The sequence below is a fragment of the Gossypium raimondii genome, chromosome 3, assembly GCF_025698545.1.
Source record: "Gossypium raimondii isolate GPD5lz chromosome 3, ASM2569854v1, whole genome shotgun sequence".
In the NCBI taxonomy this organism is placed as follows: Eukaryota; Viridiplantae; Streptophyta; class Magnoliopsida; order Malvales; family Malvaceae; genus Gossypium; species Gossypium raimondii.
Window position 1 is genome coordinate 59,862,659 of NC_068567.1, and position 13,070 is coordinate 59,875,728.

At 31.6% G+C, this 13,070-nt stretch overlaps 1 protein-coding gene and 1 long non-coding RNA gene across 2 annotated transcripts; both read left to right on the plus strand.

The window, feature by feature from the left end:
• Positions 1-623: 623 nt before the first annotated feature.
• On the plus strand, positions 624-2,844 carry LOC105795131 (uncharacterized). Its single transcript, XR_001134205.2, has 2 exons — positions 624-1,390; positions 2,648-2,844. It is a non-coding gene; the product is annotated as an uncharacterized LOC105795131 (long non-coding RNA).
• Positions 2,845-5,208: 2,364 nt separating this feature from the next.
• On the plus strand, positions 5,209-7,542 carry LOC105795130 (pectate lyase). The gene is made up of 4 exons (XM_012624622.2): positions 5,209-5,539; positions 5,969-6,671; positions 6,755-6,997; positions 7,108-7,542. The coding sequence occupies exons 1-4, from the start codon at positions 5,349-5,351 to the stop codon at positions 7,333-7,335; spliced, it is 1,365 nt and encodes a 454-aa protein (XP_012480076.1). The 5' UTR covers positions 5,209-5,348; the 3' UTR covers positions 7,336-7,542.
• Positions 7,543-13,070: the final 5,528 nt, after the last annotated feature.

Sequence of the window (13,070 nt, forward strand, 5' to 3'; positions counted from 1 at the left end):
GAATTAATCCATAAATGGATCTAAGATTAATTCAGCTTGGGCCCTATTTGGTGCATTGTTAATTTAGACAATCACATTTATATTTTTATCTTCTAAGACAATGTATCTCCCTAATTAAACTTAATAGACAACATAAAAGCAATTAGTGTTAGATAAATTATACGAGTTGGTTAAATATCCAGATAACACATATAATTGTATCCAATACCAGAGACAGACTCAATAGGCACATCTAGTATACCACCTCCATGGAATCTATCGTTGCAACCCACTACTCCCAATCTACACTGGCCTCTATGACCTGTTCATTTGCCCCATTGAATCAAGTGGTATCGAGGAAGATGAATCACAATGATTAGGTAAAACCATTTTCCCCTCCTAGCCTTGCTACTTAAATCCCCTCTGTTAGGATTGATATTCTCTTCCATTTCAACTACCAAATGATTTTCTTTATTTGAGGTTGACTTTATCCTAATTGAATTTGAATTAATGAGCCAAGAGTTGTCACGCTATGAATTTTAATTAAAAGTTTGTAAAATTATGATAATATTGAGTTATTAGCTTAATGATTAAGAGAAAATAAGGAGACAGTATAATTGGCTTAAAGACCTGCATTTGATTCCCTATACTCACAATTCTTCTTTTAAGATTTTCTTTAAATTATAAAAAAAAGGTTATCAGTTTTTTAAAATATAATCAAACAAACAAAATCGAATTTCCTTTAATTTTTTTCTCTATCTTATTTTCTCTTCTTCCTTAACCGTCCCACTCCCTCTCTTCTTTCTCTCATATTTTTCCTTCTTTCTCCTCCTTGTGTCGCCCAAACTCTAGGTTTTTTTTTCCCAAGTGTGTCACCCTCTCCTCCTCCTTGTTTGGTGCCGTTTTGCTTCTCTTTCTCCTCTCCTTTTGTTGCTGATTTTGTTGCTGTTTTTACAGTCAATTCATTGTTATTTGCAGCCTCCAAAATCATTCTTTTTGTTTCCAAAAGTTCCTCTTTTGTTTTGCCCTAATCAGATCTCTTTTGTCATCGCCTATGGTGGTGTGCTGCCCTTTGATCACCACTTTTGGGGCTGCCATTTTTCCTTCTTTTACTGCACTATCTGATACCTTATTCCATCACTTATTCCTTGTTTATAACATCCCCAAAATTTTTCAATTGAGTGTGCATTCGATCTCTTTTAGGTCGTTGATTCAAATCTAGGAAACGAAAAGTCTAAATGCAAATTATTCCGTTTAAAATTTGTTGTTTTGGGTCGATTGTTCTAGGGCCTTGGATTGGTTTTTACATACTGATTTTTAATAATATTTTGGTATTGGGTTTTGATTTTAACACCCCGGTTCAGCAGTGAAGTCAGATCTTATCCGCACTATCGTTTTGGGTTAAAACAATGTAAGTTCACTAATTATTGTTTCGGATCTGAAAATTCGATGATATGGCACTGCCTTGGCCGAACCCTTGGGGTGTTTCAAGGTTGGATTTTATCGATAATTTAACGTATTAGGTGCTATTTTTTTTGTATTTAGGCTTGTTTAAGGCTTAAGTGCGAAAGTGCAAATTTTTACGAGTTAGGAATGCAAATTGCAAATTAAGGTGTAGATCCTAACTTTGCATAATTGGTTGTAAATTCTTAATATAAATTATAATTTGATATAAAATACTTGTTGGTTGGGCATGGTTGAATGGCCTAATAAACAAATTAAAAGTTTTCGAGCAAGGTATATGACTTAAAAATTATTAACTAGGTGATTAAGCCCCTTGCCGGGATTGTTTGTACGCGAAATTGTTATATTTGATTGTCTAATTAATTGCCAATGTTATGGATTGTTGTATGTTGGTTGTGACATGCTTTGAAATTATGTTATATCGTGTTTATTGATTATTGGGTGCATGTGTAATGTTCGACATACTATGCCACTGTTTAAATTGCATACTAAGTATGACTAGATTGTATCGTATGTTACATACCAGTGAAACTATTGATTTGATTGACTGGATATATGCAAGTATGCAAGGCATACATCAACTCTAATTATTGATACGCATGTTAAGCATGTCATTGTACCGAGATTGATTTTGGCAGCATGAATTGCTCATTGATTGAATGTCATTTTTCATTCGCACGAGGTGGATATTTGTGGTTGACGGAGTTCCGTGGAAATCCGACAACATTAAAGTCCGCAATACTATTGTCAGTGCACTGCACTAGAGACTTGAGGAGATTGGGCGATTTATCGCATATTTATTGGAAGCTTCTCTGCATTTTTATCAGTAGCTTTATTTACATACTGCTATTGGTGGTTTTAACCACAACGGACTTAAACCCTTACTATTTGGAGTTCGGTAGACGGGTTCTAGGGAACTTGTGGTGTATAGCGGATGGTTGGGTAGGAACCTTTTGCAATGCATCATTTGCATCATACATGTTAAATGTTATGGTTTAATATGAACTCTTATTGATATGAACTCCATAAGATGGCTTTATGGTCTTTTGGTTAATGTATATATGCATTGATTGATAAATTACTCTATTTATTATAATCGTTGTGTTGATCTCCTTATGTCTTTCTGTATTGTTATATGTTTATTTAAATAGCTCTTAGACTCACACTGAGCTTTCATAACCCCTTACAGTGTTTAAATTTTCAGGTAAACCTCAAAACTAGGACCGAACCCGGCATACGGAGTATCACCTCAGACACCGGATTATTTTTAAATAAGTATTTTTAATAAGTTTTTTTTATTGGTTTTGGATTGTAATTTTAAGTTTCTAATTTGTGGTTTGATTATTTTGTTTTGGAACTTCTATGCATGAATTATTCATTCGAATGGTTCGGATTTAATAACCAGTAATTGTATGTTATTCGACCTAAGTAAAATCTGACTCAATCAATGATTTTCTGTTGCATTAGATTACATCGAGTTTTTGCAAAGTAAAGCGACAAACCAAATGATTTTCTAAAAACGTCACTAATAACAATAAAATGAAGCCTAAGGTACACATGATCTAATAAATGAATGTTTAACCTAACTCAAAGTAACAAAACAATATTCCTAAAATAAGTCAGTTTAGGATTGTTAAAAGTATTAGTAGGTTAGCTTAGCCATTATAACGTCTAGGCCGAGTTAGGGAGGTTATATAAATGCTAGGTAATCAATGAGTCAATATTTATTTACATTTTTCTTTGTGTGCAAAGATCGTTGAGGATAAATACAAACAATATTAATGTGAATAATGAAATTTTGTTAAATAAATCTGTTCAAGAAATTACAAATAAAATAACAAATAAACTAACCTTAGGGCACTAGATCCTAACATGAACATCATTCCCAATCTTAATCTTCGAGATTAATGGTAACCGTAAATAAACATAGACAACCATCCTTGCAAACTTGCCTCTTGTTCCATTATCTATGTTATAATCAATCTTAATAACTTAGCAAATAGTACTACCAATTACATTGAGCAAACTCTTCTTGTACATTGCACTCAATAAACTTGGTAGTCTAATCCAAACAACCAGATTATATAGATGATCATGAAGTGTAGAAAAGGATGGTGTCCATGGTTGCACCATTAGAAACTAGTAAAAACCATCCTAAGTCCCTCGACCATCAATTTTGAATAGTCATCATCATCTTGGAACTTCACTAAATAGTAGTCATTTTCCAATTCCATCAATTGAATCGAACTTTATAGCTACCATAACGCATTAATCTTGTTCAACAGGACATTGAATCCTATTTGCCTACCTAAGAGCTTGATCACTATAGTCTTGTTCATGCTCTTATGTATCAACGCATGCACTCTTTCTAAAAATTGGATCAAGGGTAAGCCATCAACTACTTCAGTAAGCACATCTCCATTTAAGAGATTAATATCTTCCTCTTCCACCATCGACTGAGTCAACCTCAACCCATTACCTTTACTCGTCCACATGTATTCCCTTTACCCAATAGTTTATCTCTAAACGATATCTTACCTTAGAACTCAATTTCCAACATCATAACATCTTCAACCCTCAGCCCAACAACATTTTTACCGTTATTGTCCCTCTTAACTTTTTTTGTCACCCTTCCAATACCAATATTGGAGGTGCAAGAATCATCATTACCTTAGGGTTATCATTCATGGCCCTTTTATTATCAACCTCTTGAGTTTTTTTCAATTTGGTTTAATTTTTGTCAAAAAGGTTCAAATAATCAAATATAATACTGTTTAATAATTTGTCATCTTTTGAAGAAGTAAAGTTAATATTAATTTTATAAAATATTTAAAAAATGATACATATAAAAATAAAATATTATTTTGAATACTTATAACAAAAACATTTACTAAGTTGATTACATTTTAAAAGTGATCAAATACATAACAATATATCAAATTAATATATATATATATATATATATATATATATTTATACTTCCTTTCTTTCATTTTGAATTGGATTTTATGAAATTTTATATAAATAAGAGAACCAAATAGATTGAGTTCACCAATTAAGTTTTACATAAAGGATTTTTTTTAGATTAAAGCTTTACTTAGTCAATTTAAATTATATGTCCAAACCTTTAGGAAATTAAATTTTAGATTTGTTGTGTTATAAGAAATGAAGAGAACAATAACAATTTTGATTTTGAATTAGAATGTAAACAAAAATTTCGAGTTGACATAAGCCCTGAAAAACTAGAGCAAATTAAAGAATTTTAATCATAAAATTAAGTTACAATCACTAACTAAATCCTTTGGTTCTTTTTCTTCCACAAAGCTTTTATTTAAGGCTTAAATAAAAAGTGGCTTGGAGAGGAATAATGAAAACAATAAAACTAACAATGGAGATAGGAGGTTTAATTTTATACTCAATTGTTGGCAACCCTTACTATAAAAACAAGATAAAAATGTTTAGTTTAGAGAACTATTAGATTTTATATTTGAAAAATCGTTAAAATCATATGTGCTATGTTGGTTGGTTGGAGACATTAGTTCAAATGAGAATTTAAATTAAGTGTGCAAACATCCGATTTTCTTGCATGGATATGTGGGTTACATCATTTATGATATTTTAAGGAAAAAGGTTTGGTTTTTAATTCTTTAAAGACAACTCAATATGCTTTATTTGGAAATTTATACCATTCATGAAAGGTTTATTTAAAGGCAATTGAAAAACTCATGGTTCATCAAAATAACCCAAAGCTTTAGCCAACAAAAGTTGGCAACTTCAAGCACTAGCTATTTTTGGGTTTTGCCATATTTTGTGTTGTTTAAGTTTTAAAAACCTAGAGCCTACCAAGCTAATTGGATTACAAAAACTATCCCTTTAAAAAAGCTTTACATAGTGAGAAAATAACAATGGAGATAACTAAGCTAAGGCTTGTTTTTCTCTTTTCTTTTTTTACCACAATTCCAAGGCTATGGGCAAATATTGTTGAATTTGATGACTTTTGGAAGCAACGTGAAGAAGAAGCTTGGAAGATTGCCCTAGCATCTTATGAACCGAACCCAGAAAATGTTACTAATCACCTGAACTACAAAGTTAACAAGTAAATCTTGTTATAATTTTCTCCTTTATCTCTTTTTTTTTCTTATGTATATTTTAAAAGTTCCATATATTAGGTATAAGTAAATAAATTACAAATATTAAAATCTAAATCATAGACCTATTGCATGTAACTAATTGAAAATATTCACATGAATTAATTTAGCAAAATGTTTGGTTTCTCTCATCTACATTATTGTCCATGTGAATTAAAATTTTTCATATTTGTATTCTATTACATTATCACCCGTAATATTTATAAGCTACAATAACCATAGATAATTAATTTAACGATCAAGTTCTCATAACTCACGTGGATGAGGGCCAAAGGTTCCAAATTAAATTCCCTTAACCATTTACATGATCCTAAATTTTTCTTGACTTTTATGTTAAAGTGGAGATTAAGTATACCATCTTGGACTATTTGTTGTAGGGCTCTTAATAAAAGAAGTTCTAACAAAATCATTGAATTTAAGGGTGTTATTACTAATGACACAATAAGATACTTGAGGGGTAAACACAAGAAGTACACTGGTCCATGTATGGCGACTAATCCGATTGATAGGTGTTGGCGATGTAGAGAGAACTGGGCTGAGAATCGCAAAAGATTGGCGCTATGTGGGCTTGGTTTTGGTCGTAAAGCTACTGGTGGAGATGAAGGAGATTACTATTTAGTGACAGATAATTCTGATGATGATGTTTTAGAACCTAAACCAGGAACTTTACGTCATGCTGTGATCCAGAATAAGCCGTTGTGGATCATTTTTGCTAAGGATATGCACATCAAATTATCAAAGGAGCTAATTGTTCAAAGCAATAAGACCATTGATGGCCGTGGAGCAAATGTTCATATAGCACATGGATGTGGAATTACACTTCAATTTGTGCACAATGTCATCATTCATAACATTCATATTCATCATGTTATTGAAAGTCAAGGTGGCCTAATTAGGGACTCTGAAGATCACTACGGTTATCGAACAATCGGTGATGGAGATGGGATTTCTATCTTTGGATCATCAAATATTTGGCTTGATCATATTTCCATGTCTGAGTGCCAAGATGGACTTATTGATGTAATACAAGGTTCCACTGCCATCACCATTTCAAATTGCCATTTCACACATCATGATCATGTAAGCTTTACCTTAAAATGCTCAACTAGCTACACATTTTGTCATCTAGTTTCAGTAACATACTCTCAAATTATATTTTTCAGGTGATCTTGTTAGGAGCAAGTGACACTTATTCTAATGATCAATACATGCAAGTCACAATTGCGTTCAACCATTTTGGAAAAGAATTGATACAAAGAATGCCTAGATGTCGATGGGGATTCTTTCATGTTGTTAACAATGACTACACTCATTGGAAAATGTATGCCATTGGTGGTAGCACGCATCCTACTATTATTAGCGAAGGTAACAGGTATATTGCCCCAGATGACCCCAATACCAAAGAGGTAAATGGAAATAGCTTTATTTAATTTTCTTACCACAATACACATGATGCAATCAAAAATGTATTTATGGTTGTACCACTAATTTATTTTTGTTCATTGCAATTCTGCAGATAACTAATAGGAACTATGCACCAGAATCAGAATGGAAGAATTGGGTATGGAGATCAGAAGGAGACTTGTACATGAATGGAGCCTTCTTCAGAACTTCTGGGCCACCCTCACCTCCTAATTTGAACTTTAGCGAGAAAGATGTGATCAAAGCCAAGCCTGCAACATTTGTTAGAAGACTCACACGTTTTGCAGGGACTCTTGATTGCAAGGAATATGTCAAGTGCTAGAAATAACTCTCAATCTAGCCAAAATCTAAAATAATAATAATAATAATTTTCCTTGACATAAAAGAAAAAGAACATATCATGAGGAAAATGTTAATATAGAACTAGCTAACATAATACATATAAATGAACGCAATGTATTTTTTTATTTTTTTATTTTTTGAACCTCAGATTATTTTATTTTTAAATTTTAAAAAATGCATTAAACATAAAAAATAAAAGGCTTAAATAGTAATTTAGCCCTTGAATTTGACACATTCTCCCAATTTGGTACTTATGCTTTTTTTGTCCCAACTTGGTACTTGAATTTTTTTGTCTACCATTCTGGTACTTTTTTTGTAACACCGTTAAGTTTGGACATATGTCACTCTACAATTGCAACACATGTCACTAACAACATCATCATCTAATAAATCTTTAAAAAATCCATAAAATTAATAAATTAATAAAATAAAAAATTAAATTGAAAACACGATTTCTAAGATTAAATTTCTACAATTATTCTAAATCAATTTTTTATGATTCCATTTGGGTTTCATTGATTGATTTTTCATTTTCATTTTAATTTCTCTAAATTTTTTCACAATTTTTTCCTTACTTATTTTCAAAAATCAATTCCTAAAACAAATTTTTAGTAAAGACATTTTAAAGAAGTAAAATATATTTTTGAACCTTTGGTGATTTTAAAATCCCTTTCCCAATCTACCTTTCAAACTAAGTTTTAAAGGACTAATCCAAAAATTTTCAAAGCCTTAAACCCCAAAATCAAAACTTAAAAAATTATTATTTTTACATGAGAAAACCATCAAATTGTTTTCGGTGTTTGTAATGTTGTTTGGGGTTTATAAAGAAGAGTGACTTTTTTACACCCTTTTGATCCACTATTTTAATTTCTTTCTCACCCCAATAGGAAATAAAAACTATAATAAAGATAAACTAATCAATACCCATAAATATTTTAACCCAAGAAGGACAATTTTAAAGAAAAAGGGTCAAACCTAGAACCCTAATTAAAAACCCTAACCCTACATCACCAACAAAATCAAGACACTGATTAGGATCATCTAAGGCACCGATGGCTCCGAGAAGAGAGTGGATTTCGATATTCATATGGGTGGGCTTAGCTTCTTTTTATATGAAGAAAAAAAGTTGTTTCTTATCCATTATTGTAGCAGAAATTGCTTTCAAAGCTAAGGCCATTGGATCTTGTTGAAAAACCAAAGCAAAACCAGGGGGTTTTTAAAGAACCAAAATAGAATCGAAGCAAAATCAAGGGATTTTCAAAACTAATGCTATTCACAAATTTTTATGTTTTACGGTTCCATTGGCTTGATTTTCAAATACCCTTTTGAATTTTTAGAGTTATTTTAAAACTTATGTTATCTATGTTTAATTTATATTATTTTATTATTTTGATTTTTTAAATATTTTTTATAATGATGTCATTAACACGTATAACGACTCAATCTCCAATAGTATCAAAATTACGATTTTGGGATCTCATTTCTGTAAACCGAGTTCATAAATATTAAATATGAATATTTACAGAGCTAATATACAAAAACATTAAAGATTGGTCAAGTAATTTTGTTGAATTAATAGTTAATTAAGGCTTAAGGACTAAATTGTAATGCCTAATCGCTAAAAAGTTTTAATTAACAAAAGACTTGGGAACCTAAATAACAATTAGCCAAAGTTCCAAAATGGTAAATAAATCATTTTATGTCATAGGTTAGTGGCTAATGATGTTCATTAAGTTAAAGTAATAGTTAAATTAATACAATTAAACCAAATTAAGTTAGATTAATTAGTCCCAAATTAGACTATATATATAAAGCTAGTTGAGAAAAGATGTTATTTTCTTCATTCCACCATTTTCATCCAAAGAAGAAGAAAAATAGGGAAAGAAAGCTTTTAAACCCTTAAAACTTTTTGCTGTCAATTAGGTATGGAGATTTAATCATTTTCTTGTATTTTTTATAGATTTGAGGTCATGGAAGCTTGGTTTAGCTAGCCCATATACCAATTTGATAAATTTTTAAAGTTTTAGAAATTTTCCATTGTTGAGAATTGGATGTGTTAGGTGTAAAATTGATAAAAAATTAAGCTTATATTGTAAAAATGACTACATAGTAAAGCTTAACAAGCTTGATTGTTAGCTTTGTTATATTAGGGACCAAATTGGATAAAACGAAAACCTATTATGAATTTGTGGTAAGAATAGAAAGTAGAAGGCCCCTAATGAGTAAATGTGAAATCAGATTTTAATTTGAAGCTTTATACCAAAAGTTATACTTGTCTTGGGTTTAGGAACTAAATTGAATAAATTGCAAATATGTTTGGTTTTGTATTTGAATGTGAATTAGATGGGATTTGGTATTGTGTAATTTTTGAATCATTATTCGTAGCTAAATATGACTTGGGGTTGTTTAGAGGGAAAGGAAAGACGAGAGCTGACGATGAGTGACGTGAGCTTTCGGTTTGTATTTCTATAATTCAAAATCAATCTAATTATTGCATATTCATGTTAAATTGCATGATTTAGAAATGAGAACTAAATTATATATGATGGTTGTATGAATTAAATTATGGTGATTGATATGATATATCGAGATAGAGGACAAAGTTGAATAAAATAGAAAGTAGTATGATTTAATTTATATGTGATATCTAGTATGAAATTGAGTTGAAACATGTTACATGATATGTCGAAATGGTGAAATGATGATGAATTGAGAATGATGGAATGTGAATTGAACTATATGATGAAATTGAAAATTTTGTTACCTTATTAACTATTCGGGCAGAATCAACTATAGTTGGCATACCATAGGATTAGATTTTGAACGGTTTTATAATTTGGTTTAGCCTATGATGCACTTATGTGCCAGTATATTTGCTTCGGTTCGTCCGATAAAGCACCTCGTGTGCTAGTATAATTGCTTCGCCTTGTTTGGTGATGCATTATGTGTGCTAATATATTTCCTTCGATTTATCTGATTATGCACTGCGGTGCCAGATTGATGTGTTGGTTGGTTAATCCATGTATCCATCTTGAGTCCAAGTTCAGTTAATAGGGAATATAAAATATGATTCAGATGAAGGATATTGGAATTTAATTGATAATACAAACTGATATTATAAAAGAAAAATGGATTGGCTATGTGGTAATTGATATGAAATGTGATTGGATTTGGTATATTTGATTAAATATGAAATGTGATATACGAAAACACGTGAAATACCGTGCGAATCGATTTTTACAAGCCCAAAGGCCAAATCGAACTTGAATGAGTTAGTAGACTCGAGAAAGAAAATTTAATTATAAACTAAATGATTAAATAACATCGAATGAAATAAGATTGAATATCATAATGATGCATTCATGAGTATATGAATTTGAAATGGAAATTACTATATCTTTGTTAATAGAATGTATGGTATAGTATGTTTAGTTTGATTATTAGCTGAAATGGTGTATAAGTATGGAATTTGATTATTGATTATGAAAATTGACATGCTTGAATTGTGGCATATTTGGATTGTATGTTTATATTGAATATGTCCATTTTGTGATTTCAATAATGGAAATACCGCTGAGCTTTATCGTTCAGGGTATGATTTGTTTTCTCTGAGCGTAGGTTTAAGTAAATCCAAAAGTTTTGTGGAGTGATCTAGCATCTAGCTTGTGGTCCCCTACTCAATAATGTTTGTATAGTCTTTTTTTGTTCATTATATGACATGTACCTAGGTTAGGTCGATTTTTACATATTGTATGAACTTGTTAACTTTAGAAGCTAGAATTGGTAATTTGGTAATGGCAAAAGGAATAGTTGAATAGATGAGTTTGGTATAGTTGAAATGCATGAGATGATGCAAAAATCATGATCATATGTACATGAAAGTATGTCAAAAAGGGTTAAATAGATTACGACATAATATTTACTTATGTATCTGAAAGAAATGGCGAAATGACAGTAATATATATGTATAAGTTGTGTTAGATGCTTAGGAAAGGATATTAAATTGTGATATTTTGGCTTGATCGAAACTATAGAAAGGTTGCCTTGTATGAATGAGTGACTGGAATATGTACCAATTTGGACCATTTGCAAATAGACGGCCACGTCACGACGTTAAGTTAGCAATAGAGTTTTCATAAGTTTGTTTAAGACCCGAAAATTATTGTTATAGTATCGTATGCTTATATCACTCGTGATTAAATGTTTAATGGTATAAATTGAATGTAATTGATTGTATTTGCCCCAAAAAATAATATGGTATCCTATAGTTCGAACCTGATGATCGGGTTGGGTATGGTGGACAAAAAAAAATCAAATACCAAGTTAGGGAAAAAAAACATAAGTACCAAGTTGGGAAAATGTGTCAAATTCAGAGGCTAAATGAGTATTTAAGCCAAAATAAAAAATTGATTTTAGAAAATCATAATTTGCATTTATATGGTTTTAATTGTTTGGATTATTTATTTTCAGATTGACTTTGAGCTCCTTATTGTCCCTAAGACTTTTATACCCTTAATGTCTAATCCAACAAGACTTGAACTTAGAATCTTGTCTCTTTTTTTTTCTTCTTATATGGTGCTTCTATTCTTATTGTCGTAACTATCACCTAGGGTATGAGGACCTAAGCAAACACCAGACACAAGGCAAAAATCCTAGAATCAAATTTAGTAGAGTCACCACTAACCAATTAGAGCTGTAATAACCCAAATTTCCTAGGCCCAAATTAGAAATAAATAAACAAAAATAAACCAAATGAAATAAACCCAAAATTTTAAATGTCCACAGTCCATTACAGCAGGCCTAACGGCATAAATCTACTACCCAAAAAACAACTTTAACCCAAATCCACTATCCTAAACAGCTTTAACCCAAACCCAACTAGCCTAAACCCAAAACCAAGCCCAAATGCCCGCAGCCCAAAATAGGGAAAATTAACACCTAAGCCCTAAAGACTAAAATATGAAAACCTTAGCCTTCAGCAGTTTTGGCTCTCAACCATGGCATGGCAAAGCCTTCCCAGCGCGTCTTTGTGCCACCACGCTGTCGTCTCCTAGTCGGCCTCCGTTGCACGCCCGTCACGATTGCACCTGCAAACAAAATGAAGACAACACAGCAAAGAGGAACGAATGGGGAGGGTTTTCCATTTTATTTTTTTAATTTTTTGATTGTATTCGATGTTTTTCGGTTAAAAAAAAAAGGATATAAGAACCAAAAAGGAGGATTGTACTACTTACTTACGCAAAAAAAAAAAAACAGAGAAATCAAATTGAAAATGTGATTTTCTGGGTTCGAATTCTATTTTACTTTTACGAGTTATTCGATTCTCTTCTGGGTTTTTCTGCTTTCTAATTTGCATGACCATCGATAGTTCTTTAAGAGAGAAATGTTAGAAGGAGTAAGGGACGTACTTGATAGAATGGTCTTGGCCCTCTCTCCGTCGTCATTGGAATACGGGCTAGGATCGGCGAAGGTTCGGATACTCAACCAGCAGAGCGGCAAAAATTTTCTTTTTCTGTTTTAGCCTAGGTCGGTTTTAGAAAAGCTGATAGGAGTTTAGGGTTTATTTTGGTTTAAAAGGGGGGCCATTAAAATGCCGTCATTTAGAGTCAATCTAATGACTCCTAAACGGCACCGTTCTGAATACCCAACCAACCGGTGACCTGATCCGGGAAGGATCCGCGCGATTATGAGGCATTTGGTTTATTTGTTCAATGG

Excerpts from the sequence above, each read along its gene's own strand:
- LOC105795130 (XM_012624622.2), top strand. The coding sequence starts at position 5,349 with ATGGAGATAACTAAGCTAAGGCTTGTTTTTCTCTTTTCTTTTTTTACC. Across the intron at positions 5,540-5,968 it reads CTGAACTACAAAGTTAACAA|GGCTCTTAATAAAAGAAGTT; the intron begins GTAAATCTTGTT and ends TATTTGTTGTAG. Across the intron at positions 6,672-6,754 it reads ATTTCACACATCATGATCAT|GTGATCTTGTTAGGAGCAAG; the intron begins GTAAGCTTTACC and ends TATATTTTTCAG.